This window comes from Vulpes lagopus, chromosome 12 (assembly GCF_018345385.1).
Source record: "Vulpes lagopus strain Blue_001 chromosome 12, ASM1834538v1, whole genome shotgun sequence".
NCBI lineage: Eukaryota > Metazoa > Chordata > Mammalia > Carnivora > Canidae > Vulpes > Vulpes lagopus.
In genome coordinates this window covers 6,004,260-6,030,175 of record NC_054835.1, presented here as the reverse complement: position 1 = coordinate 6,030,175, position 25,916 = coordinate 6,004,260, and the positions used below count along the sequence as shown (strand labels likewise).

Here is a 25,916-nt window from a genome sequence, read left to right as displayed (position 1 = left end):
GTTAAGGGTAAAGGGGAGGAAAAAAACAAAGCAAAGACAGGATTAATTACAGGAAGGTCTGGATTACTTGGCTGGACTGAGAACAGAGAGAGTCAGCAGGTGGAGGTGTGGGGATGTGGGTTCTTTGGCTGAACCACCCAGTGTGATAGCATGGCTGTTGCAGAGAAAAACATGAGAAAAGAAAAAACACCAAGAATCCTTCCACATTGAATAAGCATTATTATTATTGTGGTGTATTCCCTGTTGTTTTTTCCTATGTGTCTTCTTTTATTTTTATTTTAAATTTTTTTAGGGAAGGAGAGGGGAGAATCTTAAGCAGGATCCTCACTGGAAAGCCCAACACAGGGCTCAATCTCAGGACTCTGAGATCATGACCTGACCTGAAATCAAGAGTCAGATTCTTAAGTGACTGAGCCACTCGGGCACCCCTTATTTTCATTTTCTTAAAGTTTTATTTATTTAAATCATCTTTATACTCCATGTGGGGCTCAAACTCGTGACCCTGAGATGAAGATCAAGAGTTGTGTGCTGAGCCAGCCAGGTTGCCCCCTATGTGTCTTCTTTTAATGTCTTCATTGGAGTTAATGTCCTAATTGGGTTTTTTCACTTCATAAGAATTAAATCATAAACCATGTGAATTACAGAAAATAAAAACTGTATCCATCTCCCTGCAAAAAAAGATCAGCCCCAAACGCAGAGCTGGGGTCCAACTGTGTCTGGGGCAGAGTCCCATCTGTACCAAGAGTCCAACTAAATAGTCAGCAAATCATCTCTAATTGCTGTCCAAGCCGACTGAGTCCTCAGTGCCCGTCTGGGGCCCGCTAAGATCTTGGCCTGGGGCCTCTGTCAATGTCATTTCCCCTGCTGGAATCCTGGCCCACATTCTTGTCTGGCTGACTCCCAGTACAAGCATGAGTGTCTCTACCCCGGGACATTCCCCCAGTGTCCCAAAATGGTTAGGTGCTGCTCACACATGCTCCTGTAACCCATAACAGCCTTTGACCAAACTATTGTCATCATTTCTTAGATCCCTGACTTCTGCTGGCAGGCAAACACTGTGTGGCAGAGACCCAGAGGCCATGGCTCGACAGCTCCTGGCACTGAGAGACTCAGCATGGACAGAGCAAGGAGAGTCAGCTGTCTGTGTGGAGAAAACTCCTCCTGGGGGCTCCCCCAACCCTGAGCCTGGCTGCTTACCTCTCCTCCTCTTCCTCCTCCACTGGAAGATGATGTTGGTTGCCCAGGAAGCTGAAAGGGAAAAGTCAGGTGAGGTGACAGCTGTGTAGGATCTCACATGTGAGAGGCTCAGAAAGCCTGTCCCAGTCCTGCATCCATATCCAGTTAGATCCAGCAGCCCTCTCTCATGACCTAAGAGGATGGGATCAGGGTCCCATTCAATTAGGCAAATACTGAGTATGTGTGAGGTGCAGGTGGCAAAGGTATCACTAGAGATGAATCTGACAATCTTGTCTTCAAAGGGCACCCAGTCTGGGAAGAAATCCCAAGAAGGCCTCATGGTGTAGGGTTCAGGTTGGAAGGCCAGGGTCTAGAGCCAGACAGACCTGACCTCTTGTTCCCACTTGGCCACTGTGTGACTTTGACAGATTGCTTCCCCTCACTGAGCCTGTTTCCTCTTCTACAGAATGAGGATGATGATAGAACCTATGTGGTTAGATGGTTGTGAAAACCCTGGACATGGGCACATGGGTGGCTTAGTGGTTGAGTGTCTGTCTGCCTTTGGCTCAGGTCACGCTTCTCCCTCTGCCTATGTTTCTGCCTCTCTCTGTGTGTCTCTCATGAATAAATCTTAAAAGAAAAGAAAAAGAAAAAAGAAAACTCGTAGACATTAGGATGCAAAAGTATAGGAAATGGTGAGAAATGCCCCCAAATGAGAATGCACTCTGGCTCTCATAGTCAACAAAGGCATACAGACACAACGAAGTACGTGACATCTGGAATGGGCCGGAGTGTGGACATGGGTCAGGCTAGCCCCTGAGGAGCACGAATGGGGCACTGGGTCCTGTGCGGCTGTCCAAGTCCTGGAAGCATGCTTCGGAGCTAGGCCCTTGGGGCTCAGATGGCAGCGAGTCCCCACCAAATATTCATATGCTTACCCTCATTTTCTGGTCCCAGCCTCCCTTAGTGGGTTTGGGCCATGTGGCTAGTTCTGGACAACTGTCTGTGAGCAGGAGTGAAGGCTGCTCATTGGGCCAAGTCAATTCAGACTTGATGTGTCTTCTCCTTTTCTCTTCTCCATGCCTTGGATACCAGCGGTAAAGCCCTACAATGCAGGGAGCTACCAGACCCTCATCAGACTTGCAGATTCGAGGGTTGTTTGTTGAGACAGCTAATGCTAACTGCCACACTGCATACAGTACTACTGTTATTTCTGCTTATAGAGGCCAAGTCAGTGGCCTGTGGTCACACAGCTCATAAATGGACAGAGCTGGAACCCACACCCAGGCCTGACTCACACGGCCGGTTTTTAGAAACCATGCTTACTTCACCTCATGACGGCCTGTTGTGAAGCGTTGCTATCACACCTAAGATTTTAAGATGTCCAGCAGGGACAGCCGGATGAGCAGCTGGGACAGTCAGAACACTTTTTTTTTTTTTTTTAAATTTATGATAGTCACAGAGAGAGAGAGAGAGGCAGAAACACAGGCAGAGGGAGAAGCAGGCTCCATGCACCGGGAGCCCGACGTGGAATTCGATCCCGGGTCTCCAGGATCGCGCCCTGGGCCAAAGGCAGGCGCCAAACCGCTGTACCACCCAGGGATCCCCAGTCAGAACACTTGGCTGGCTCAGTGTGAAATCCTGCCCTCTGGGTTGCACTGAGCACTTGCAGCACCAGTTTCACTTCTGCCAGGGCTGGTGGTTCAGAAGCAACACACAAGGGAGTCCCCTGCTTGGTGGAAGACTGCAGCCAAGGACTGGAGCCCTCATTGTGCAGATGGACGCACAAGGGAAGAATTCCTTCTGTGCCACTGTTTCACACTAGGCTCCTACCTGCTTGTCCCTCAATCCAGAAAGGCAGCAATGCAAACCATAAGCTTTGGAATTAGACTTATGCTTGAATCCCTGCTCTGCCACTTACTGGCTGTGTGACCATGGGTAAGTCACTTTGCTTCTCTGAGCCTCCACCTCCCCATCTGGGGATGGGGACAGCAATACTCATTCCTCACAGGATGGACTCGGGCATTAGAGAGAACAGATATAAGGTTCTCAGCACAGTGCTTGTACATGTTGGCTTGTTCTGATCCAAGGGGGGCTCTCTTTCTCCTGGGGAAAATCAGGGGGCTATCGGAGGAGAGGGACTCCATGTACAGATTCACACCAAGATTGCTTGTATATTTATTTACAAACGGCAGGCATACACACATGTAGATATCACCAAAACATTTCAGGAAATGTGGAGCAGGTAATAGTGCTTCCACACCATCTGCCTCTTCTCCAGGCTCCCTCCTGACTCAGATTGAGCTCTCTAGAAAACGGCTTCTGAAACTTTCTCACTGGGAAGCCTGTGGGTGTGCTGGCTGGGCTCTCACTGCCTCTCATGTTCAAATCTACCTGTCCCATCGGGCTGTGGACAAAGAACTGTGAGCCTTGGTTCAGTCGTTCATTTCCAGGCCAAATTCTGGATACAACTCTTTGGTGGTGACACCTCGGATCATGGCTGAAAGAAAAGAAAGAAGAAGGGATGCACATCCTAAGGAGGAAAGGGGGAGAAGGGCCAAAGGCCTGACACCTACCTAGGACCCACTCCTGAACCTTCTTTCTGCTCCCATAGTTGGTCGAGATACCCTCCTGCTATTCTCTCCAGACTTCAAAACCATGGGCCCTGCTGGGCCACCCCAAACTAGATTCACTGAACCCTCACCCCACTTCGCAGAGGAGTCAAACAAAGCTCCCCTGGACTCCACACAGAGCAGCTAGAGCCACCTGCTGAAAATGTAAATTTATATTTACACTGTACCTGAGGACTGCTGAAAACCCTCAGTCTTTAGCCTGGCCCAAGGGCCATGCCCTGGCCATTTGGTGATGCCATTCCTCCTCCTCCCTCAAAGACTCTTTCTTCCTCCTAAGGGAAGGAATGGCCTCCCAAGAGAAGGGTTTCCTGAGAGGCCTTCCCTGACGACCTTAGCTCATTCCTAACTGCCACCCTGTTTACACCTCAATATTCTTCTCCATCTTTGTTTCTATCATAGCACTTAGCACATTTTATAATTCCGCTGCTTATGTTCCTTTACCCATTGACCACCTCCCTCCCCCCGCAATACCAAAACATAAGTCACATGAGAACAGGGTCCTTTAAGGGTCTGGTTCATTGGAGTGCCCCATGCCGTGCAGTAGCACAGGGCAGGTGCTCAGCAAATATCGCTTGAACAAATGAGAGAAGATAGGCTGCCCTATCCTCTCTCTCCAGGTCCTGTGACCAGAGACAGGTCTCAAGCTGGGTTATATCTCACAAGAGCTTATGCCCTTAATCACTAGGCTACAGCCCTGGTCTTCCTTTCTCCTCGGGGCCTGATCATCCTCCTTTCTCTGTCTGTATCTCCCTCCTTCTGTTGTCTCCTTTCCTTCCCTGGGATCCATTCCCCACTGGAACAGAGAAGCCCTTCCTGCCACAGAGTCCTGGATGCTGACAGGCAATTCCACAAGACATGCTAAACTCCTGCAATGACCTGGTGGACATCCTGGCCCTGCACCCTGTCCCAAAGAGTCACCAGTTGCTGAACGCTGGAGTGCCCACTGACCTCAGCCAGGTAACGGACTGAGGCTACCCATGCATTTCCTTACTTCCCAAGTGGCCTGTCCTAACCAGCACAGACACCTTTGTGTGTGTGTCTTGTGTCTTGGCCAAGCCCTCTGAATAGTCAGACTGTGTTCAAAGAGGAACAAAATACTCCTTTAAGTCACAGAGTCACCCTCCTGTGACTTTCTGCCTCTGTGGCAAGTCAGCCATTTGAGGTAAGGGTGGTATCTCCATCAGTCTGAGTAGGGACCTAGAAGACCAGGAACCGTAGCCCTCAATCTAGCAGGTAGAGGAGCTCATGCTCAAATCCGCCTGGGGCTCTGAAGCAGGCTCCATGCTTAGGGGAAAAAACCCTAGGGACTCCTGTAAGAGCTGTACAGCTGCTTCGGGGCATTTGAGCAGTGGGCCAGCTGAGAAGGATGGGAAGGCTGGCAAGTTAGAGGGCCCAGGAGCAAAATCCAAACACCTGGGGAAATGGAGCCTCCTTCCCTCTGAGCCCTCGCTGGTCCTCTGGGGTCCTGCTGCTCACCTAGTTTGCCTAGCAGCATCTGGCCTATATCCTTGATGTCGTTATATTCATGGAGCTGGGAGATGTGGTCCTCCAGTTCATCCACACTGTAGCCTCTGGGGTAAGAGTTGGAGAGAAAGAGAGAGAGGGGATCTTTAAGAAAGCTGAGGAGGATCCAAGGTTCAGAGACTAACAAGGCATCTATTTTTTTTTTTTTTTTTTTAACAAGGCATCTATTTAACAAATGTTCACTAAGGGCCTACTAGGGGCCAAGACAGACTCTGCCCTCAGGAAGCCTACAGTAGGGCAGGGAATGTGCCTAGCCCCTCACTCCTGGTAAATGTCCCTATGCCCTTGGGGGGCAGCTCCCAGCCACAACTGGCACTATGCAACCAAGGGCGCAGCTGAGGGATTCACTGATGGGCACATGAGTGGCTAGTCAGATCCCTTCATGTGTGAAATGCACAAAGCTTGCTCAGTCTGTGCCATGTGACTATAGCAAGGGGCATGAGAAAATCCAGAAGTTGTGGAAGAGCCAGCTTCCCCCAGGCACAGAAAAGCCCACCTGTAGAGAATGGAGTCCCACATGAGCGTGAGCGGGGAGCAGAGGCAGAGAGGGACTGTGAGAGTGATAATCTCTGTTCTGACAGCTTTCCACTTCCTAGTTCCCGCTCCTCCCAGGCCTGACCGCACCCTACCCAAGATGGATTGCTGAGAGGGGATGGATCTAACAGCAGGGCACCATCCTGGTTTCATGCTAAGCTAGCATGGCTAGGTTTCAGTTACTGGGCTCTGGTCAAAAGCTATCTCGAGCATGTTGAGGAGCTCAGTGAGACTTACTCAGATATTAATTGGGTGATCTCCTTGTCCAGCAGATCCCTCTTCTCCTTCAGTTTCTGAATGTCAAGGCGCAGAGAATCCTTGCTGGCCCCATCAGCCTGGCCAGACTTGGGAGATGGCCGCTGGGTGGCACACAAAGTCATTAGCCAGACGGACCCATTATCCACAATTCAGAACCTACAAGTTTGCCCTCAACAGCCACTCAACCCGCTTCTGCTTGGTGACAGACAGCCCCCACCCACTAATGAGATTACATTTCCCAGCTTCCCTTGGAATTAGATGTAGCCCTCTAAGTTCTGGCAAGGGGAAGTTAATCTGAAATCATGTGTGCAATATCTGGGAGTCATTCTTCCAGGGAGAGGGCATGCTTTTCTCTGGCCTTCCTTCCTCCTTCCTGCTGGCTAGAATGTGGATGTAATGATAGAGCTGAACAGTATCTTGGGTGATAAGGTAGAATCGAAGCTGAAAGTGTGGTGAACCAAGATAGAGGCCTGGGTCCCTGAGGACTATTTAGGTCACCATTATTGGGGGCTTTCTTTTACTCCTGTCCAAACCCAATCCTAACTAAAGGGCTCACTCTGGCCCCTAATCTGACCCTAGATAATCTACTAGGGTGATGTCTACTTCTCGGATTCTCTTTTCAAGTCTATGATGTCGCTGGGCTTATGATTTTATTGGATAACAAAACCATTCTCTGGGGCTGCAGTTCATCTGCCCTCTTTGCCTCTAGAAGCTACAAGGGCCAGGGCTTGGTACACTGGCTAATCTTTAGGAAATATGTGTTGTATCTGAAGAAGAGGCCAAGGAAGCCATGGTTCCTATTCTTAGGGCAGGGGTTGTTAATCAGTGAGTTGACAGTGAATAAGCCCTATCTGCTAGACACTGGCAAAGGCTCCAGGAATTCAACGATGGACAAGACATCAAGCCTGGCCCCTGCCTTCTGGGAACGCATATAAAACACCCAGTAATTATGGTTTTCCTCCAGATATCTTCATTTAAAATTCTACTCACACTTCATCAGGAAGGCCCTCGCTGACCACTCCGTCTAAAATGGTCACTCCTCACTGGCTTACTATACTTTTGTCCTGATATTTTAAAACATCTATCACCACATGACATATCCATTTCATTGATAATATGTTGTTGGCCTTGTGCCACTGGAGTATGAACTCCATTGAGGGCAGGGACTGTGTTTTGTTCACTGTGCCCCAACAGTGCCTGGCACATGGTAGGCACTCAATAAAAAGGTGTCCAGTGAATGAATGAATGACAAATAATTAATCAACTAACAACAAGTCTGAAAAGTGCTTTTTAGGTGAAGTACAGTGTGCTAAGGGAGTGTCTAATTGAGCAACTGGACCGAGTCAGAAGTGGGGGTGAGTGAGGCTCCTCTGGGGGATCTCAACCCGAAAGGATGAGCAGGCATCACCTTGCTAAAAAGCTGCAAGGAAAGTATTCCAGAAGCGCACAGTATATTCAAATGGCAAAGGCAGGAGAGCGCACGCACGTCTGGGGGAATGAGAGTGGTTTTTTGTGTGGTGTGGAATGGGTGAGGGAGGAGATCATGGTGCTCTCGGCAAGGAGGAGAGACAGAGCCGACTGGGGGAGCCACAGGCAAAGGCCAGGACACTGCTTCTTCTTTGAATCTTGGTGGGCAGGAGGAAAAGAAGGCAGAAGGACTGAGAAATGACCCGGAGTTCCTCAGCAGAACAAGATGTGCTGGGGGAAGACTAGGAGGGGGCTGGGGATGGAGAGGAGGGCTGGGAGCAGCACTGACTTAACACTGCGGAGGGAGAGCAAGGGGTGGGGGTCACAGGCATACTCACAGGGGATTGGAAGGCCCCGCGGCAACTTTGGGAAAGTCCTGGTTGAGTCCTGGAGAGGAATCCGAAGATAAAAGGCTGATTGAACCTAGAGTCAGTCCGCTCTGAGAGGAAAGGGTTACGTGGGGGTGTGGGAGGTAAGGAGTGGGGAAGGGGCAGATATGGTCCGAGATGAGGGCAGGGATCCTCAATGAAGGGGCGCCTCTGAGACAGGGAGTGTGGGGGGCTAGATGGGGGTCTCGGGAAGTGATCTCTGGGACCAGAGTCTGAGGCACGGCAATGGGGAGTCAGGAAAGGGACTGTGAGGGGATGCGCTTTCGCCCTCCTATCCGCCCCTCGCCCACCTCCGGAGCCCTGGGGTCCGGGGCCCCCGTCTCGGCGGAGTATGCAGTGCAGAAGGGTCCAGGGCGGGGCGGCAGTGCGGACCCTCAGGCCCACCAGGTACTCGGAATCTTATGACGGAGACGCCGACGGTTAGATGGCTAGATGCGCGCGCACCCTGCAAAACCAGGCCCCGCCCCCCTCCCCGATGTGGGCGGGGACAGAGGCTGCGCGCGCAGCTTTCATTGTTACTCCACCTGCTCGCGGCAACCTAACCACGCCCATTCCCCCGTTCATGTTTCTCACCAGCCAATAGAATTGGAGCGTTGAGGCCACGCCCACCAGCTGCTACCTAGAAACTCTAGGGTCCCTCCTTTTCTGGCTCAGTCGCACACCGGCGCGGTGACTGCCGGAAGTGATTCCGCAGTGGTTGCCGGGATCGCGGTGATGTGGCCCCCCCTTACCCCTCCCCGTCCCGGGATGTCGGAAGAAACCCGACAGAGCAAATTGGCTGCGGCCAAGAAAAAGGTAAAACGTGCCGGGTCGCGGCTCCCTGACCCAGCCAAAGGCCCCTCGGACGGCCGGGCCGTGGCCAGAATCTTTGCTGCCCCTGAGGCACACGGGGCTAGCCCCGTGACGCCCCTTGGCGCCCCCCACCCCAAGTCGTCTCAGCCAGTCCCGCCCCCCGGCAGCCCAGCCCCCGCCCTCGCCCGCCGCCCCCGGGTGACTTTGGGCTGGTGACTCCCCGGGCTCCCTGCTCCAGGTTTGGCCCTAGACTTCTGCCACCCAGAAGCGGAGGACCTGGGCTCTCCAGGCCGGTCCCGGTGTCCAGGGACCTCGGTCCCAGCCCTGCTTTCCCCTCCCCCACCGCGGAGCGGCGACTCGGGCGTTGGTAGGGAGGAGGGGAATGTAGTTAAGTTACGTCACAATCCCCCTCGGAACTGTCATTAGCGCCAGGAGCCCCGGTGTTTGGTCTTACTACCCAGTCTCCCAGTGTTTTCATACCCTTTCCGGTTTCTCCGGTCGCGGCGCAAATTTCCAGCTTGAAGGGGACTGGGGACTATGGGACCTAGGTGGGAGAGGTTTCAGGAGCCCTTACTCTAGACTGTACCCCATCCTTAAACATTGACTACACCAGTGATCATGGAACATTGATAACACCTTGGTGACAATGGGGAGAGTGTGTTTTCTTTGGTATGGTTTCCTTTTAGGTTTCTACTGTCCAGAAAGACTTTCACATATTAAATCTGAATTCTCTACCTCACATTTTAATTCCTTATGATTCTGGACCAGAGTCCCCCCCCCCCCCGCCTCCTCCCCCCTCTCCCCCATCAATCAGTGCTCTTTGGAGTGAGATCTGCTTATCCTCTGTGGAAGTGATCTCTGGAACCTGAACTTCATAGGTGGGAATCTTCCCCAAATCATCATCTCAACATGGAGTGTTCTGAGGGCCACAGGATAATATGGAACTGAAGCATCAATTGTGCTTGATTCTTTTGAGAAAGAAAAATCCTTTTATAGTAATGTACTAGGGATGACATTTGTGTAGATTTGTAAGATTATGATAGACTTCTCTCTGAAATGGTGCTTGGATTGTCCTCTTTCTGTTAGGTTTCCACATTCACTAGGTGTGTGCATTTACTACCTTCTGCCATCAGGCAGGATACGTTGATATAAAAGTTTGATAAATACCAATGTGCAGCTTTAACAGATTTGTAGGAAAGGACTCTAAAGTCAGATTACTCAGATGTTGTTTTTCCCCCCTTTTCCACCTCCACCTCTGGTTTTGCCTCTTGGCACCTGCTGATTTCATGGCATAACCCCAGAACTCAGAGTCAGAAGACTAAGTTTAAATTCCATTATTGCCTTTTCTTAGCCATGTTATCAGTCTATATCTGCAGTCACTGAGAATTACAACACCTTGTAGGGCTGTTGGTGGCATTAAGTCAGATGGCGAGTATGGGAGTATATTGTAAACTACAAAGTTGGACATGAATACAGGGGTTTATAGTTCTCATGAGCCCCACTGATTTTCCTTTCTGTAGTTGAGGGAGTATCAGCAGAAGAACAGCCCTGGTGTAGGAGCAAAGAAGAAAAGGAAGATTAAAAATGGCAGTAGCCCTGAGACTACCACTTCCAAAGATTGTCACTCTCCTGAGGATGTGAGTACTGGCTGGCCAGGTTCCTGGGGCCAGGGGTGTTTGAGGGACAGTAGAGGGTGGTGGTTGAGACTGTGGAGGAGATGTCAGGTACGGATTTGAATCCTACCTCTCCTTCTGCTGGGAATATGCCCTATCAATAAAGTTGGGGTAATAATGTCTTATTTAACACTGGTGACACTGGAATGAGATGGTTGATTTTTTTGTTTCTTTTAAGGGTTTATTTATTTGAGAGAGAGCAGGGGGAGGGGCAAAGGAAGAGGGAGAGAGAATCCTCAAGCAGACTCCCTGCTGAGCACGGAGCCTGATGTCTGGCTGGATCCCATGACTCTGAGATCATGACCTGAGCCGGAAGAACTCAGGAGTCAGACACTTAACCAACTGAGCTGTCCAGATGCCCCATTGATGTTGTTTTTATATTAATCCCTTAGGGCCTGGTGTGGGATAAGCATTCAGTCAAGGGTAGTCCTATTTGACATACTGATCTGGTGACTTTCCTCATCCCTGGCTTCAGGGGGAAGCCAGGCAGTGAGAATAGCCATGTGCCATCACACTGTCCCTACAGGAAGCACCAAAAGAGGCCCAGGGTGTAGCAAGGAGACCAAGCATTTGGGTTAGGTGACAGTGAATTTTGAGTCCATCTTTGCCACCAGTTTGCTGGGCGACCTCAGGAAAATCACTTCCTTCCCTGGGCCCAGTTTCCTCTTCTGTAAGATGATATTGTTGGAGCAGATCAGTGTCTTTCAGACCTCTAGCTGGAGCTCCCTTTGTTCAAGCGAACCCTCCATGGAAGTCTGCTTTTTAAAATGGAGATGCAAGCCTGTCAGATTTGTCCCCAGAGTCCCAGGTCTGAGGAGAGGGTCTGATGAATGTATTAAAATAACACCTGCATTGGGCTGGTGACCGCGTTCTCGGTCTCGTTCAGGGGACTTTTCCATCTGGGTACATTGATTTCTGCCTCCAGCACGGCAGCAGGTGGCTGTTTGGAAAGGCAGCACAGGCCATGGATTTGTTGCCCTCTCTCTTCTCCAGCATTTCATCTTCCTGAACCCACTTCTTCCTTCCCTGACTCTCTCACCTCTCTCTAAGCCACTCTTCTCTCTCCCCTTGCCCTTGTTTCTCCCTTCTCGCCTCCTGTAGATTCAGGATATTCTGAAGGTGCTGGTGTCCGACCTTAACCGCTCCAATGGGGTAGCGCTCCCCCCATTGGACAAGTGGAAGGTGAGGCAGTGCCGAACCCCCTCTCTGGCTTGCTCTCTCCCAGCTGTGCATGCCCCAAGGCTTCTCTGGTTTGGGGGAATACTTTGCCTCTGGCTTATTTTATGTTGCTGTCATTAACCCTCAGCCTGTTCATGTCTGCTTTTTTTTTCACCTGCTTGGTTGATTGGGTTTTTTTCCTTCCCCCACATCTTTTATCATTTTGAAGAAGATGTGAGACACTTCTTGAAGTTTAAAGGTAACTTGGGAAAGCTTCCAGAGCAGGTGTGTGGGATTTGGCTTTTTCTAGCCTTGGGTATGAATACCCAGTGGCGCATCAGATTTGGATTAAATAAAAGCAAACCTTCACACTTGCCCTTTGGGCACCTGTCCCCCAAAAGATGAATAGACTGCATAGCAGTTTGTCCTTTTTTTGAATTGGATTAGTTCATTTTGGTTGGAGAGTAGGTAGTGTAGGGTTAAGACAAAGGGAGTGTATGTTATAGTTACAAGGACTGAGGTTATTTTTTCAGAGGAATTAACTGGAAAGCATGTGAAGTTAACCAAACATGAGTGACCAGGACATCCCACCCTGCCCCTGTTCTCAAAAATCAGTTCAACACTGGGCTGTGTATTCAATGGGTCCTTGCTAGGAGAGGCAGTTGGCTAGGTGCTCAAGAAAAAGAGGTAAACCAGGTTGAATGCATACTTAGGGAGGCAGAGACCCTGCTGCAAGAAGCAAGGAAAGATGTGGCAACATTCCAGGTGCTTAACTGAGGGTAAGGTTGGTTCTAAATGAACTCGAGACTGATGGGAAGATTAGAGGCGGGTAGCATTCATCCATATGGAGAGTGGGGGAAAGGGAATCCCAGGCAGCGGGAGGGTGGAATGCAGGTAACAGTCTGCATTATGAGCTCACAGAGTATCTCCCAGAAAGTCAGGAAGCCTGGGTGGGTTCTCTGGACACGACGTTGGTACTTCCTCCTGGGACACTGGCCAGGCCAGGGGTGTAGGGCTGAAACGCAGCCACGTCCAGTTAGAGATGGGCATGGAGAGAGAGCAGGGGACAGAGCCCTGGGTGTTAGAGGCTTTCACTCCCAGGGACTGCTCACGCCTGGGTGGTCGGGTCTGTCTAGGTGCTGTGACTCATCATGTGGGCTCAGAGGAGCTGCTGAGAGGCACAGGGAGGAGGGGAGCCTAGGCCTAGGGCAGTCCTGAAGCTCGTATTTGCACTGAGTTCTAGGATTCTGTGCCCGCTGCCCGCATCCCTCTATTGTCCTGGAAAGGAAAACCCAGATTACTTTTGTGGGTTTTTTTTTTTTTTAATTTATTTATTCATGACAGACAGACAGAGAGAGAGAGAGGCAAGAGACATAGGCAGAGGGAGAAGCAGGCTCCATGCAGGGAGCCCGATGTGGGACTCGATCCGGGACTCCAGGTTCATGCCCTGGGTAGAAGGTGGCGCTAAACTGCTGAGCCACCCAGGGATCCCATCTCTTGTGGTTTTTAGATCCAATCTTCTATCAGTGATTGTTTCCCACTTAAGTTTTCTGTCCTGGCAATGCTGGCTTGTGGTTGCAGGATCCTGGACAGAGAGGTGATAGCATTTCCAGAAGTGGGGAGTCATGAAGAAATAAAAAAATATTAATAGTACATTTGGAGGAGTGGCGAGTGATTTTTTTAAATACCCCCATACTTTTGCTGTAAGACCTAAAATTGTGAAATAACTTGGTTGATCACAAAATCGTCATTATAGATATAGATATATATATTTAAATCCTCAGGTAATCACTTTTTTCTTTTCTGAACGTCATTGTATCTAGTGCTAGGGATCAGGGGGATCCCAAGATGCCAGGAGGCACCCAGAGCTTGCAGGGCCCAGGGCTGGAAGTGCCCTACCTCCCCCAGAGTCTCATGCCTCAGCCAGCTGCTGAGCCTCTGCTCTTATCTAGGATTCTGTTGAACAGGTTGTCAAGACAACGCCAGGTTCCAGGGTCAAAGGTCACAGCATGGACAGTAAACATGCAAATTGCTCAGATTCATCCTCAGCTCCCTGGGCTCTGCCGCACTTGCTCTGAGGAGGGCAGCAGATGCGTCCAGAAAGCAGCCAGCCCTGGGCTGAGAGAGAGAGACAGACAGACAGACAGACAGACAGACACACGTGTGGCCTCTTCCTCCCGCTCCTGGCCTCGCTGGCCAGGCCTTGGCTCCCTAGTGCTCCCCTCTTCAAACTTGAGCTTATCAGCCATCTTCCCCATCTCTCCACTCATCTTTACTCATCATCAGACATTAGATCTGTAGAGCCAGGTGCTTGGACTGAGTGTGTCAGACCTGAGCCTGGAAGGAGGCTGGGTAGGGCCCTGGTCAAGCAAGTGGGTTCAGGTGGGGAAGAGGGAGCAGTTTCTCTGTGCTCCTTGTGTCCCATTCCAGGATCGTTCTCCAGGATACCAAGAGTCAGAGGGCAGGCATCTTACCTCTGGTTTCTCAGGTTGGTTCCTGGTTGGTAGGTGTTTTGGAGCTAGGAGGTTGGGGTGGGTGTAGTAGCCATGTTTTTCTTTTCACCTGCAGGAGTAGGGTGAGGCTTCTAGTTGGGTAACTTCCTTCCCAGGAAAGGCCTGAATTGAACAAATACAGCCAGGAGTTGGAAGGAGGAGGGGGGGAAGGGAAAAGAGAGCAGAGAGGAAGGAGGCAAAGAGTGGAACTGACCACATCTCCTTCAGTACCACCACCCTCTGCCTGGCAGGGGCCCAGGGGGGTGTCACCCTGGCATTCCAGAAGAACAGGGCCTGCCTTCTCCCTGACTGGGCACCCTGTCTTCCACCTGCTGTGGCTGCCACAGGTCAGAGCATGGTACTGTCTCTTGCTGAGCTCTACAGAGAACAAGGCCCTCATGTGTTCATGAGGGAGGTCTTGCAGACCTTGCTTTGAGCTTTGGCCATCCAGAAGGCTGCAGGCGGCCCTCGGCTTGGGTGAGTCATAGCCGCACTCCAGAGTGGCTCCCAGCATGTGTGACTGTCACTCTGACCACAGCAATGCCTGTCCTGCCTGCTCTGCATCCCTGCGTCCATGGCAGCAAGGCACCTTCTTACCTGCATGGCCCCTAACCCCCTGCCTGCTCTGTTCTGTGACAGGCGCCCAAAGACCGCGCCGCTCCTGCTGCACCAACTGTTGATGACACCGTGTCACCTGGCGGTGTCCCTTCCCCCTGTGCTAGTCTCCCTCGTGTCACCAGCATGACATCAAATCAGGTTTGTGCCTCCTCCCCCTTTGCTGCCCCCACTGTATGTTCACCCCCTCCTCTTCCTCAGAGGACTGTACCTGCTTTGGGTCCTCTTCCCATTCTTCAGGTAGCTTGGTTCCTAGAGCAGAGTGCCCTTCTGGAGGACTGAGGTGGGGGAAGCCAAGACCAGGTCTTTCCCTGAAGTTTGGGAAGTTGGCCAGTTATCAGAATGAGTTTGCCTCCCCCTGCCCCTGGGTGGTCTTACCAGCAATTGAGTGACCACCTCATGTGTTTCTTCCTGAACAGAACCATGATGCAGAAAATGGTCCTATCCTCATAGATGAAAGCAAGTGAGTATCTCCTATGAGGGCAGTGGTCCCTGGGCCCAGGCATTGGGGCAGGCCTCTGCCTGAGACCCCCTCTTTGCCACTGGGCCTCCTGAACCCCTGACTTTCATGTTCATCCCCAGATGTCTGTCCTCTACCGAGAGCCTGCGACAACTTTCTCAGCAGCTCAATGGTCTTGTGTCTGAGGTACCCCAGCACTTGAAACCCAAAGTGGGGGGGAAATGGGGAGGGAGAATATGACAGAAAGAAACTGAGGCAGAGATTTCCCAAGAGGGAGGGAAGAGCTTAGGAGCAGCCAGCTCACTGGGTAATGTTTGCCTGACTCCTCTCCCCTTTGAAGTCTTCCCTTTGAAGCTCCCCCAGGTAAAGGGGTCCGACCTTGAGGCTGCTTACATCATTTGACCTCTCTGCAGAAAGTGCATAATGAGAGCTGCCCAGGAGGGGATGGATGAGGGGGAGCTAAGAACCAGGAGGAGTGGCACAAAGGAGGGGTTAGTTAGGCAGAAAAGTTTGCAGCTGACGGACAGGATGAGGAGTCAGAGGGCTTAGGTACTGGGGCGGGCAGAGCGCGCCTCCATGTGAGCCCTTTTGTGTCTCCTAGTCTTCATCCTACATCAATGGGGAGGGCCTGGCATCTTCTGCTAACATAAAGGATCTAGAGGTAAGTGGCACTAGACCATGGTCCTGAGACCCTGCAGGCCAGCCCCCACCTCCTCCCACAGTGGGGGCTGGGTGCCCCGCTGCCAGCCCAGACAGCCCCAACCCTAATGACTGCTCTCTCTACCTCTCCCCAACCCTCGTCCAACTCCTCCTCCTCCTCCTCCTCCTCTGCATGCGCCTCAGAGCCGGTACCAAGAGCTATCACTAGCCCTGGACTCCAGCAATCTAACAAACAAACAACTCAGTAGCAAGATAGAGGAATTGGTAAGAGTCCAGTGGGGTCCCCTGATTCCACACTGCCAATCTGGGGCTCCAGTTTTTCCCTGGGGCTCTGAAGAAAGGGGCTGGGGGACCCTGGTGCTAAGGGAGAATGGGGCGTCGGGGGGTTTGAGTCTCAGGTGGAGGGACCCCAGAGCATGCGGCATGGCTCTCTGTGGCTGCCCTCTTTGCCTCCTTCTGTTCTCCAGACACCCCTGCTTGAGTCCTCTCCATACTTGCCCCAGGGCTGTAGCCTCTGGAGGAAGCACTGGCTTGGCTGGTGTGCTCCTTCCCTGACCCAACTCCTAATTTGCTCCATCTTTGAACTTGGATGAGTCACCTTTCCTTTCTGGGCTTCAGTCTCCTGAGGAGGTAGAATTAGAGGTGTCCAAGGTCCCCTTTAGCTCAGAGAATCAGGTCCTTCTCATTCCTGTATCCCTGCTATTAAGAACAGAACCTGGCCTGTGGGTACTTAGGCCCAGGGTGCTCAGTAAATACTTGTTGAATGAAAGCACCCTTCCAGATCATGAGCTACCAGAAGGGTAGTCTCTTGCTTCACAACTCTTGTTTCTGGAGGTTTATCCCTGTCCTTTCACAAGGACTCTCATCTGTGTAGCTGTGAGCAAAACTACCCAAGACCCAAAGTCTTTTCTTGGGAGCTTGAGGAGACTCTATCAGTTCATGTCCACATGAAGTTTCCCCTTTGAAACCCATTCCTGGCCCCTGCCCATCCCTCAGTCTTGGTGTGCAGAGGGCAGTGAAAGGGAATAGACCGAGTTACCTCTCTTTGGCTCTCCCCACAGAAACAACAGAACCAGGAAACTCTGGATCAACTGGAAAAAGTAACATGATATCTTTTGTCTGCTGATTATGTGGCAGAGGGGTTTGGGGAGGATTCAGATGTAGAGGCCCATTCTCATCTTGGTCTGCTCCCAGCCTGGAGGAATAAAAGGCCCCCTTGTGTCCCCCACCCCTCCCCTACCCCTGCCCTCCTCCCACTACCTGCCACTGCGCCCCCCCCCCCCCCCCCGCAGTCTGGCCACATTGTTGGGCCTATCCTGTTCCACTGATGGCATATTTTGGGATCACGTCCTTTGCTGTTTCATCTCTACCCCCTCCCAGTCAGGGATGTTGTGTCCTCCTTCCTGCAGGAGAAGAAGGAGTTTGAACAGAAGCTTGCAAAGGAGCAGGGGTCTCTAAGGGAGCAGCTGCAGGTGTGTGGAGCTGGGATCTCCCTCCTGTCCCCAGGAAATGCTTCCTTCCCCTCTCATTAGCGCCCCTTTACTTTCTTTCCCAAAGGTTCACATTCAGACCATAGGGATTCTGGTGTCTGAGAAGACCGAATTACAGACAGCCCTGGTCCACACACAGCAGGCAGCCAGGCAGAAAGCAGGTGGGAGTCTAGACATCCTCCCACCCCATAGCCTGGCACGTTGGCAGGCCTTTGGTGGGATTCCTTCCTGGGCTCCTCTTTGAACTCTGTCATTCCAGGAGAGTCTGAAGATCTTGCTAGTCGCCTGCAGTCTTCCCGCCAGCGTGTCAGTGAGCTGGAGCGCACATTGTCTGCTGTCTCCACACAGCAGAAGCAGGTGGACAGGGTAAGCCCAGCATCTGACCCACCTGGCTGGAGGTGCAGCTTCCCCGACAGGGGAAGGGGAAAGGTCCCTTCCACACAGTGGAGTGTCTTCCTGCCCACAAGGCAGCACGGGCTGTTTCTTGCTGCTTTAAAGTTTTGAGGTGGTTAGAAGCAACCAGGGCTGAGCTGACTGTCTTGGGGGACTTAGCAGTGGTGGGGGCTGCTTTCTGGACTGAGCACTGAATGTAGAGTCCAGACCCTGAGAGACAGCCCTGCCCCCTTCGCTGGCTGTGGGCCTTGGCTGTGTACAGAACAGTCTTTTTCGTATGTTACCATTTGTATAGGAAGGGAAGTATGTGTGTAATACAAGGTGTGTGAAAGGAATTATAAAAACCCAGGGAGAGGAACAGATCACCTCTGTACAGTCTGAGTGGTGGGCCGTATGAACAGATCATTCAAAGGGACAGAGGATCACAATGCAAATTTAATTCCACTCCTTATCCCTGCTTCCCCAACCCAGGGAGAAAATGTAGGTGAAGAATCAGATGGACTGGATGTTTAATTCTAGCTTTCTGATGGGGATTTTAGGCAAACGACTGAATCTGTGATATTCTGTGTTGTTCACCTGTAAAAACAGACACAATCGTGCCTACCCCATGTGGTGGTCGCAAGGCTTGAATGTGATTGTTAGCATGGCAGCTGCTGACATGCTCTGTGAAGGGTCAGGAGTGTTCTGACGCTACTAGTAGTTGATAGCAGTGCCACTGTCTGGGCCTCTGCTGGCCAGCTCTGAATCTCTCCCACCCTTACCGAGTTCTAGTCCACGGCACATGACAACTTGGGCTTGGACATGGCTTTGAACAAAGTGTCAAGTGTGGCCAGGGTGGGTGAAGAAGTGTGGCTGCATCTTCTGCTGCCCAGCTCATGCCTGACCCTGCCTTTCTGTGTCTGCAGCACAACAAGGACTTAACCAAAGAGCGAGACACCCTCAAGCTGGAGTTATATAAGAACAAGTAGGACGGCGGGGCTGGCAAGTGGGAGGGCTACAGGGGAAGGGGGGCACCGCATACGGCTTAGAACACGCACAGAGCCAGACTCCAGGCCCAGCTGTGCCACCAGCACAGGCTGTGGCCTTGGGCCACGCGGGTCTTCTCTCTGGCCTGCTCGTTGGGCTTCATGTTCCCCGGGGGCCCCTTCCGACCGTTCTGTGGCCCCATGGCAAGTGTGGTGGGTTGATCACCAGAGTACTCCTTTCTGTTCTGTACTCATACCTACCTTTGCTCCCTCTGGCCATAGCAAAAACAATGAGGACCTGAAGCAGCAGAACTCAGAACTGGAGGAGAAGCTTCAGGTGATGGTGAGAGAGAAGGCAGCCATGCAGCTCGGGATGGAGGAGCTGCAAAAGAAGCTGGAGATGTCGGAGCTCCTGCTGCAGCAGGTGAGGCCGAAGCCCCAGGGAGTCTGGGTCCCATCTGTCTGGGGCCGTGGTCTCCCGGGATTGTCATGGCCAGCCTCTAGCCAGAAGCTGGAAGATTTGGGTCCTTGTTCTGGCCCTGCTATAGAATCCTGCTGCAGATGTTGATCAAAATCTACAAATTGGGGCCCTGTGCAGATCTGTGGACTCAGAATCTCAGGGATGGGGCTTTTTAAATTTTTGTTTTTTAAAGCATCCTGGTTGCAAACCATTGTTCTATAGTTGACAGTCACAAGGCTAGCCCATGAGTCCCCATCTGCTTCCTCTTGGAGGTGGGGCCACCAGGTCATCAGGGTGCCTGGGCCAAAGAGCTCCCCTCCATCAGTGTTTATTCACACAGCGATAATCTGCCTTCAGGTCACTTCCTTCAGTGGGGTTCTTCCCTCCCAATCAACACAGGAAAATTTCATCTCTTTCCTGAGACAGACCTTTAGATACTCGGAGGGAGTGTGTTTGTAGATGTGTCCTTGGCCCTCCCTCAGGTTTTCCCAAGCTCCACAGCCCCAGCTGTTTCTCACATGGTCTGTCACCCTCCTGACGGCTTTTTTCCTGCATGGGACCAATTGGTTAAGGCTCCTCTTATGGTCAGTCCCCCCAGAGTGAAACATGAATCTCCAAATTTGGTCTGTCCTGGGCAGCAGATAGGGCTCTCTACCCATCTCCCTCACCATCTCCCCATCCATTCAGCAGGTGTTGACTGAACATGGCCTCCGCCTGTTCCTAGGCTGGGTAGTCTAACAAATGGCCTGGTAGAGAGAGGAAGTGAGGGCTTGAGGTTGCTCTGAAGTTAATGGACACCCGCACTCTGGGACCTGACCACCCCATTTCTGGGACCAGGGCCAGTTTGTAGCCACCCTCACTATACCCAGTAAAGAACCTGGAAGAATACACACCAGTTTGGCGGGACTGGGAGCTAGAGGAGCACTTAAAATGAGTATTTAGTTAACAGAAAGCCTGTGGACCCAATACTAATGTAACGTAAAGATAGAGATCTGTATCAATGCCAAATTGTACGTTATCCCAGCTCAGATCCTTTTGGGGTGGGGTGCATTACTGCAACAACCTGGGCTCCCCACATCTAACCTTCTCCTTTTCCATTCTCCAGTTTTCTAGTCAATCCAAAAGCCCTGACAGCAGCCAGGAGTTACACCAGGCCCTGGAAGAGCGGACACAGCTGGAGGCCCACGTCGGGGAGGTGAGGCCTTGCAGAGCAGGGGTTGTAGAAGGTTGGCCCTAGGTGCTTAGAAGCTGGTTAGGCCCAGCAGCAGCCCCTGCTAACATCTGTGCCCCGTTTTGTAGCTGAGAGATTTACTAAAGCAACTGCAGCTGGAGAGAGACCAGTATGCAGAGACTCTGAAGGAGGAGAATGCCATTTGGCAGCAGAAGATGCAGCAGATGTCTGAACAGGTGAGATGTGACCTTCAGCGCCCCCACCTTAGGCTGCTTGATCTTTCTGGGCATCAGTAAAAGGGGAATCCTATCACTTGGTGTGCAGCCAGAGGTGGCTGTGCAATTTTTTATAGGTGGGAATAGAGAGGGCAATGGTCTTACTTCCCCCCACCCATGTACCCATCCCCCCTGTGCTTTGGGCAGATGCACAGATTGAGGGAAGAGAAGGAGCACAGCATGAGTCAGGTGCAGGAGTTGGAGGCCAACTTGGCTGAACTGAAGAACCAGATAGGTAAGCTGAGGCAGGAGGATCTGGGAGCAGGATTGGTGCCAGAGGGCTGGTGAGGATGCCTTCAAATGCCCTAAGGATGTGGGTGGATGGAAGGGGACTGTGGCCCAGGGAAAGAGGTCCTAGGAGTTGGCCAGGTTGGGCAGTGTGCCCGCTGGCAACCACTCCGAATTGTCCTGAGCATAAAAATATTAAAAACTCTTTTCGAAAGTGTCTTGAAAGAGTGCATATCCCCTGAGGGTGAGGGATTGTGAGCCAGGAAGCCAAGGTTTGGGGCGAGGAGGCCCAGTTAGGAGCTGTGGATCAAGAAGAGGGCTTTTTTGAAGGCACAGAGGTGAGAGGCCCCTAGCGTGTGTCCCCCTCCCCCTGCTCCCCACAGTGGTGCCCCCAGCCCAGGAGCCCCCAGCCAGGCCCTTGGAGGAGGAGCAGCAGCGGCTGCATGCCGAGACTGAACAACTACAGAAGGAGCTGGAGAGCCTGGCCGAGCAGGTGCAGGCCCAGGTGAAAGACAACGAAGGTTTGAGTCGCCTGAACCGGGAGCAGGAGCAGCGGCTGCTGGAGCTGGAGCGGGCAGCGGAGTGCTGGGGGGAGCATGCAGAGGAACGCAAGCAGATTCTGGAGAGCATGCAGAGCGATCGCACCACCATCAGCCGTGCGCTCTCCCAGAACCGCGAGCTCAAGGAGCAGCTGGTTGAGCTGCAGAACGGCTTCGTCAAACTGGTGTGTAGCCCTTCTCCTCCTGGCCAAGTCTTTTGGTGCTGGGCAAGACAGTTAACCCCTCTGGGCCTTTGTCTCCCCATGTGTAAAATGGGGGAAGGGTGTGTGCACCCCATGTGAAAATGGTGCCCTTGAAGGCACCCTGTGAGCCGGAGAGCCCTGCTGAGATGAGTGGGGCAGAGGTGGTGAGGACACCTGCCTCCACTCTTCCCTGCACTGTGGGAGGTAGACTCCATGTTCTGGGGTGGCCACTGACTCCTCTTCTCTCTCCAGTCCAACGAAAACATGGAGATTACTACTGCACTGCAGTCGGAGCAGCATGTCAAGAAGGAGCTGGCCAAGAAGCTGGGCCAGCTGCAGGAGAAGCTGGGAGAGCTAAAAGAGATGGTAACTTACCCCCCACACCAGCTGAGGAAGCCTGGAGGACAAACCTACCTGCTCGGAGGGTGGGAGGTTGCCCAGGATGGTGCAGCTCCAGCCTGTGGGGGATACCTGACTCCCGAGTCCTTCCAAGCCTGCCTGTGGTGCAGGCCCCTTGTCACTCCCAGCTGTCTGACTCTACAGAATGGGTATCCCTGGGCTGAAGGTCCTCATCCTGGCTAGAGAGCTCAGGCCCCCAACAAGAGGTCAAGAGATGGTACACCTCGGGTGGCTTCTCAGATTCAGCCCCGGATGCTACCCCCAGCTCCACCAGTCACTAGTCGCTTCTCATCTCTCAGCCTCAGGTGTCCTCAGAGAGATTAGCATTTTGCTCACAGAGGTGTCGAGGATTATTATTTTTTTAAGATTTTACTTATTCATGAGAGAGACAGAGAGAGAGAGAGGCAGAGACACAGGCAGAGGGAGAAGCAGGCTCCATGCAGGAAGCCCGATGTAGGACTCGATCCTGAGTCTCCAGGATCAGGCCCCGGGCTGAAGGGGCTGCTAAAATGCTGAGCCACCCGGGCTGCCCAGGTGTCGAGAATTAAATGAGAAGCATGCCTGTAGTGTGAGGCATTCAGGGCGCACTCAGATGTCCATGGGCGCACTTTGCTTTTCCACTAAAGTGAAAATAGAAGGTGGTCATGAGGCATGAGGCAGGGTAAGGGAAGTGTGGGTCCCTGGATATGGGTGCAGTCACAGAAGTCCTAGAGCGAGGAAGCCAGGGGCCTGGGCGGGCTGCAGAGCCTCCCCCTTTCCTCTCAGCATGGGTGCCAGCCTTAGTCCCTGGGTCTTCCCACAGGTGGAGCTGAAGAGCCAGGAGGCTCAGAATCTACAGCAGCAGCGGGACCAGTACATGAGCCACCTGCAGCAGTATATGGCCGCCTATCAGCAGCTGGCTTCCGACAAGGAGCTGCTGCACAAGCAGGTACTGCTGCAGACTCAGCTCATGGACCGGCTGCAGCATGAGGAAGTTCAGGGCAAGGTGGCAGCCGAGAAAGCCCTCCAAGAGTTACAGGAGACCCAGGTGAAGGGAGTTTGAGTACTGGGCCCCGAGGGGAGGGCCTGCTACCCGCGTCCCTTCTCACTCTTTCCTGGCCCCTCAGGGACGCCTGGAATCTGCCACCCAGCAGAACCAGCAGCTCCAGGCCCAGCTGAGCCTCATGGCTATGCCTGGGGAAGGTGAGTAGGAGAGTGTCCAGGGGAAGAGGACAGAGCCCGAGGAGGAGGGGTGACTTTGAGCAGCACAGAATCAAGTGTGACAGGAGCTGTAGGACAGTGAATTCTTCTTTGGGGATGCACTGGCCCCAAGCTTTGTTCCCTGGGCCGCTTTACCTCCCCTGTTGGGTTGTCTGAGGACCCTCCATCTGCCCTGACAGGAGATGGATTGGACAGTGAGGAGAAGGAAGAGGAGGCTGCCCAGCCAAAGCTGAGCATGCCAGAGAACCTGGAGAGCCGAGAGGCCGTGGTGAGCAGACCCCCGCTGCCCCTTCCTTGTCCCACCTTCCCGCTTCCCTCTGTGGTAACCCCCTCCCAGGGGCACCCTCCTTTCTTCTTGGTTCCCTCCCTCAACCTCTCTCAACCCTCAAACCCATGGGACCCAGCGGTCAGCCTCGGCACCATCCTTGAAGCGCAGATGTGCCCACCAAGGCCGGGAGAGGAGGAGCTTCTCTCTGCCTCCCTGCCACCTGGTCACCCTGAGTATCCCCCACAAGAGCACACACACGTCTTACCTGCAGGTGGCATTTTTTAACTCGGCCTTAGCCAGTGCTGAGGAGGAGCAGGCACGGCTGCGCGGGCAGCTGAAGAAGCAGAAGCTGCGCTGCCAGCGTCTGGCTCACCTGGTGGCCCCAGGCCAGCAGGTGCAGGAGGAGGCCGCAGCCCCCAGTGGTGACAGTGTGCCTGGGGAGACCCACCAGGCCCTCCAGGTGGCCATGGACAAGCTGCAGGTGCGCCAATCGCTGGCCAGCCCTGGAAGGGTGGGGCCACCAGGGCGGGCTGCCTGATCCTGACCCTGCTGCTCTGGCCACAGGGCCGCTTCCTGGAGCTCATGCAGGAGAAAGTGGAGCTGAAGGAGCGGGTGGAGGAGCTGGAGCATTGCTGCATCCAGCTTTCTGGAGAGACAGACACTATTGGTGAGTGGGAGGGCCAGCACCCGGGGGTGGGGGCAGCCCTGTGATGGGTCCAAGAGCCTGAGCGGCAGCCCGTGTACCCACAGGAGAATACATCACCCTGTACCAGAATCAGAGGGCAGTGCTGAAGGAACGGCACCGGGAGAAGGAGGAGTACATTAGCCGTCTGGCTCAAGACAAAGAAAACATGAAGGTAGGGGCCCTGAGCGTCACTGGGAGTGGTACAGGGCAGGGGTGGAACTCGGGGGTGCTCAGCACCTCTCCTTCCAGATGAAGCTGCTGGAGCTACAGAAACTGGTGCTATGCCTAGTGAGCGAGCGCAATGAACGGCAGGGCAAGCTCCTGGCAACTGCCCAGGACCCCGCAGCAGAGCCTGCTACAGCACCCCCAGCCCAAGAGCTTGGTGCTGCCAATGGCCAGGGTGGTGAGTAGAGCCCTCAGGGTGGGTGGGGCGGGGAGAGCTCGCACAGCACTCAGAGCCCTGTTTCTCTCTCTCTCCCTGACCCACAAAGATCTTCGAGAGGTGAGCCTGGCTGACAATGATAATGTGGCACCTCCTCAGGGAGAGGCCCTACCAGGCCACAGTGCCCCTGAGAACCCCACTGCACAGCAGATCATGCAGCTTCTGCAGGAGATGCAGAATCCCCAGCCATACCCAGGTTTAAGCAAGAATCCCTGCGTCCCCTTCTTCTACCGGGCTGATGACAATGACGAGGTGAAGATCCTGGTGATCTAAGAGCCTGACACCAGCAAGCAAAACCTGGAGAAGTGGGGCCGGGGGCTCTGCTCCCACCCTGTCCCTGCCACCCTATCATTCCTTCCCAGTTACCCTTTTATCCCTAAACTAGCAAGATAAGACCCCTGAGAGGGGTGTGAAAAGCCTCCTAATGGGGGGAGACAAATAGGTGCAGACCTCTTGCCACCTTGGCAAGGGCTGTGTCTTTATCTGGACTACTCATCGTTCCAGAAAAACAAAGAGCCAGAGGCTCAATAAAAACATAGTTTATTTAGAGGGCTCCCTTTCTTGGGGGGCAGGGGCTCCCTGGTGGCCTCCTCACCCCCACCAAGCAGTCCTTCAGAGGGGCTCAGGCATCCTCTATTCAGAGGCACTTTGGGGAACAAGTGCTCCCCCTGTCCAGCTCAATGACTGGGCAGCACTCTCCCAGGCCTTAGGACAGTTGGGGCTAACCCAGGCCAGGCAAAGGCATAAGCTGGTGGGGGGGGGGCTCCCTCCCCAGTGTATATACTGTACCTGTGTAACATTTTGTATATTCTGGGGATAGGGCAGCCCCCTGTATTATAGCAGAGGTTGGAACTGGCAAATGGGGAGGAAGTTCTATTAAATATTTGGGGATGAGGAAACTTATTTATTGATAGCATAGGACAGAGGAAGGAGGCGGGGACGGGGTTCCGCCCAGGTGACTCACAACTTCTGTTTGCTTTTTATTTCGGAATAAATGGATTTAGCCATACTGCTTAGCCTTGTGTGTGCCTGTTTCCAGTCACTGGCCCCTAGGTCCTGGGGTCTGCACTGTGGGCATTGAACAGGGAGCAGATCCTGCCAGCAGAGGGCAGACTTCTGGATTGTGCAAAGCCCCAGTGTCTCTGAGCCTGCGTAGCAAACAGAGCTGTTGGAGATGGTCTAGGCCGGTCACCCCCATGCTGCTTGGGGAAGCCTGGGGGATCCCAGGGCCCCTGCCATGCATGGGACTCTAAGGAGCACTCCTGTCTTAATGGTCCAGTGGCTCAGAGCCTGATCTAATCCTGGGTTGGGGAAAGCAGGGTCCTCGCACCAAGAGTGCTGCCTTCCAGTTCAGGCACTTTGCCCTC

At 53.0% G+C, this 25,916-nt stretch overlaps 2 protein-coding genes and 1 long non-coding RNA gene across 7 annotated transcripts; 1 reads left to right on the top strand and 2 right to left on the bottom strand.

Moving 5' to 3' along the window:
• Positions 1-3,342: 3,342 nt before the first annotated feature.
• On the bottom strand, positions 3,343-8,533 carry SWI5 (SWI5 homologous recombination repair protein). The gene is made up of 6 exons (XM_041725208.1): positions 8,520-8,533; positions 8,272-8,475; positions 7,931-7,979; positions 6,105-6,226; positions 5,286-5,380; positions 3,343-3,676 (listed from the first exon to the last, which is right to left on the bottom strand). Exons 1-6 carry the CDS (start codon positions 8,531-8,533, stop codon positions 3,612-3,614), a joined length of 549 nt encoding a protein of 182 aa, XP_041581142.1. The 3' UTR covers positions 3,343-3,611.
• Positions 8,534-8,627: 94 nt separating this feature from the next.
• On the top strand, positions 8,628-25,558 carry GOLGA2 (golgin A2). Of its 5 annotated transcripts, none has more exons than XM_041724639.1 (27): positions 8,628-8,776; positions 10,294-10,410; positions 11,548-11,628; positions 14,736-14,852; positions 15,131-15,174; positions 15,294-15,357; positions 15,773-15,832; positions 16,015-16,095; positions 16,893-16,931; positions 17,241-17,303; positions 17,389-17,482; positions 17,581-17,687; positions 18,620-18,678; positions 18,962-19,103; positions 20,245-20,334; positions 20,439-20,546; positions 20,733-20,820; positions 21,197-21,537; positions 21,808-21,921; positions 22,757-22,882; positions 23,061-23,136; positions 23,334-23,422; positions 23,694-23,903; positions 23,987-24,089; positions 24,173-24,279; positions 24,357-24,510; positions 24,599-25,558. In XM_041724639.1, the coding sequence occupies exons 1-27, from the start codon at positions 8,696-8,698 to the stop codon at positions 24,820-24,822; spliced, it is 2,979 nt and encodes a 992-aa protein (XP_041580573.1). In that variant the 5' UTR covers positions 8,628-8,695; the 3' UTR covers positions 24,823-25,558. The 5 variants fall into 5 exon arrangements, with proteins under 5 accessions (XP_041580573.1, XP_041580569.1, XP_041580571.1 ...); XM_041724635.1 differs by having other exon boundaries at positions 22,757-22,981; XM_041724637.1 differs by lacking the exon at positions 11,548-11,628 and having other exon boundaries at positions 22,757-22,981.
• Positions 11,637-17,234, bottom strand: LOC121472947. Its single transcript, XR_005983040.1, has 3 exons — positions 16,871-17,234; positions 14,923-15,022; positions 11,637-14,219 (listed from the first exon to the last, which is right to left on the bottom strand). It is a non-coding gene; the product is annotated as an uncharacterized LOC121472947 (long non-coding RNA).
• Positions 25,559-25,916: the final 358 nt, after the last annotated feature.

Bases quoted from the DNA above. Each gene is read 5' to 3' on its own strand.
- SWI5 (XM_041725208.1), bottom strand. The intron at 7,980-8,271 runs GTGGGCGAGGGG...ATTCCTCTCCAG, and splicing joins CGGACCCCAGGGCTCCGGAG to GACTCAACCAGGACTTTCCC. The intron at 6,227-7,930 runs GTGAGTATGCCT...TGTGCCACCCAG, and splicing joins GCGGGGCCTTCCAATCCCCT to CGGCCATCTCCCAAGTCTGG.
- GOLGA2 (XM_041724635.1), top strand. From the start codon at position 8,696: ATGTGGCCCCCCCTTACCCCTCCCCGTCCCGGGATGTCGGAAGAAACC. The intron at 15,175-15,293 runs GTGAGTATCTCC...GTTCATCCCCAG, and splicing joins ATCCTCATAGATGAAAGCAA to ATGTCTGTCCTCTACCGAGA. The intron at 24,090-24,172 runs GTGAGTGGGAGG...GTGTACCCACAG, and splicing joins TGGAGAGACAGACACTATTG to GAGAATACATCACCCTGTAC.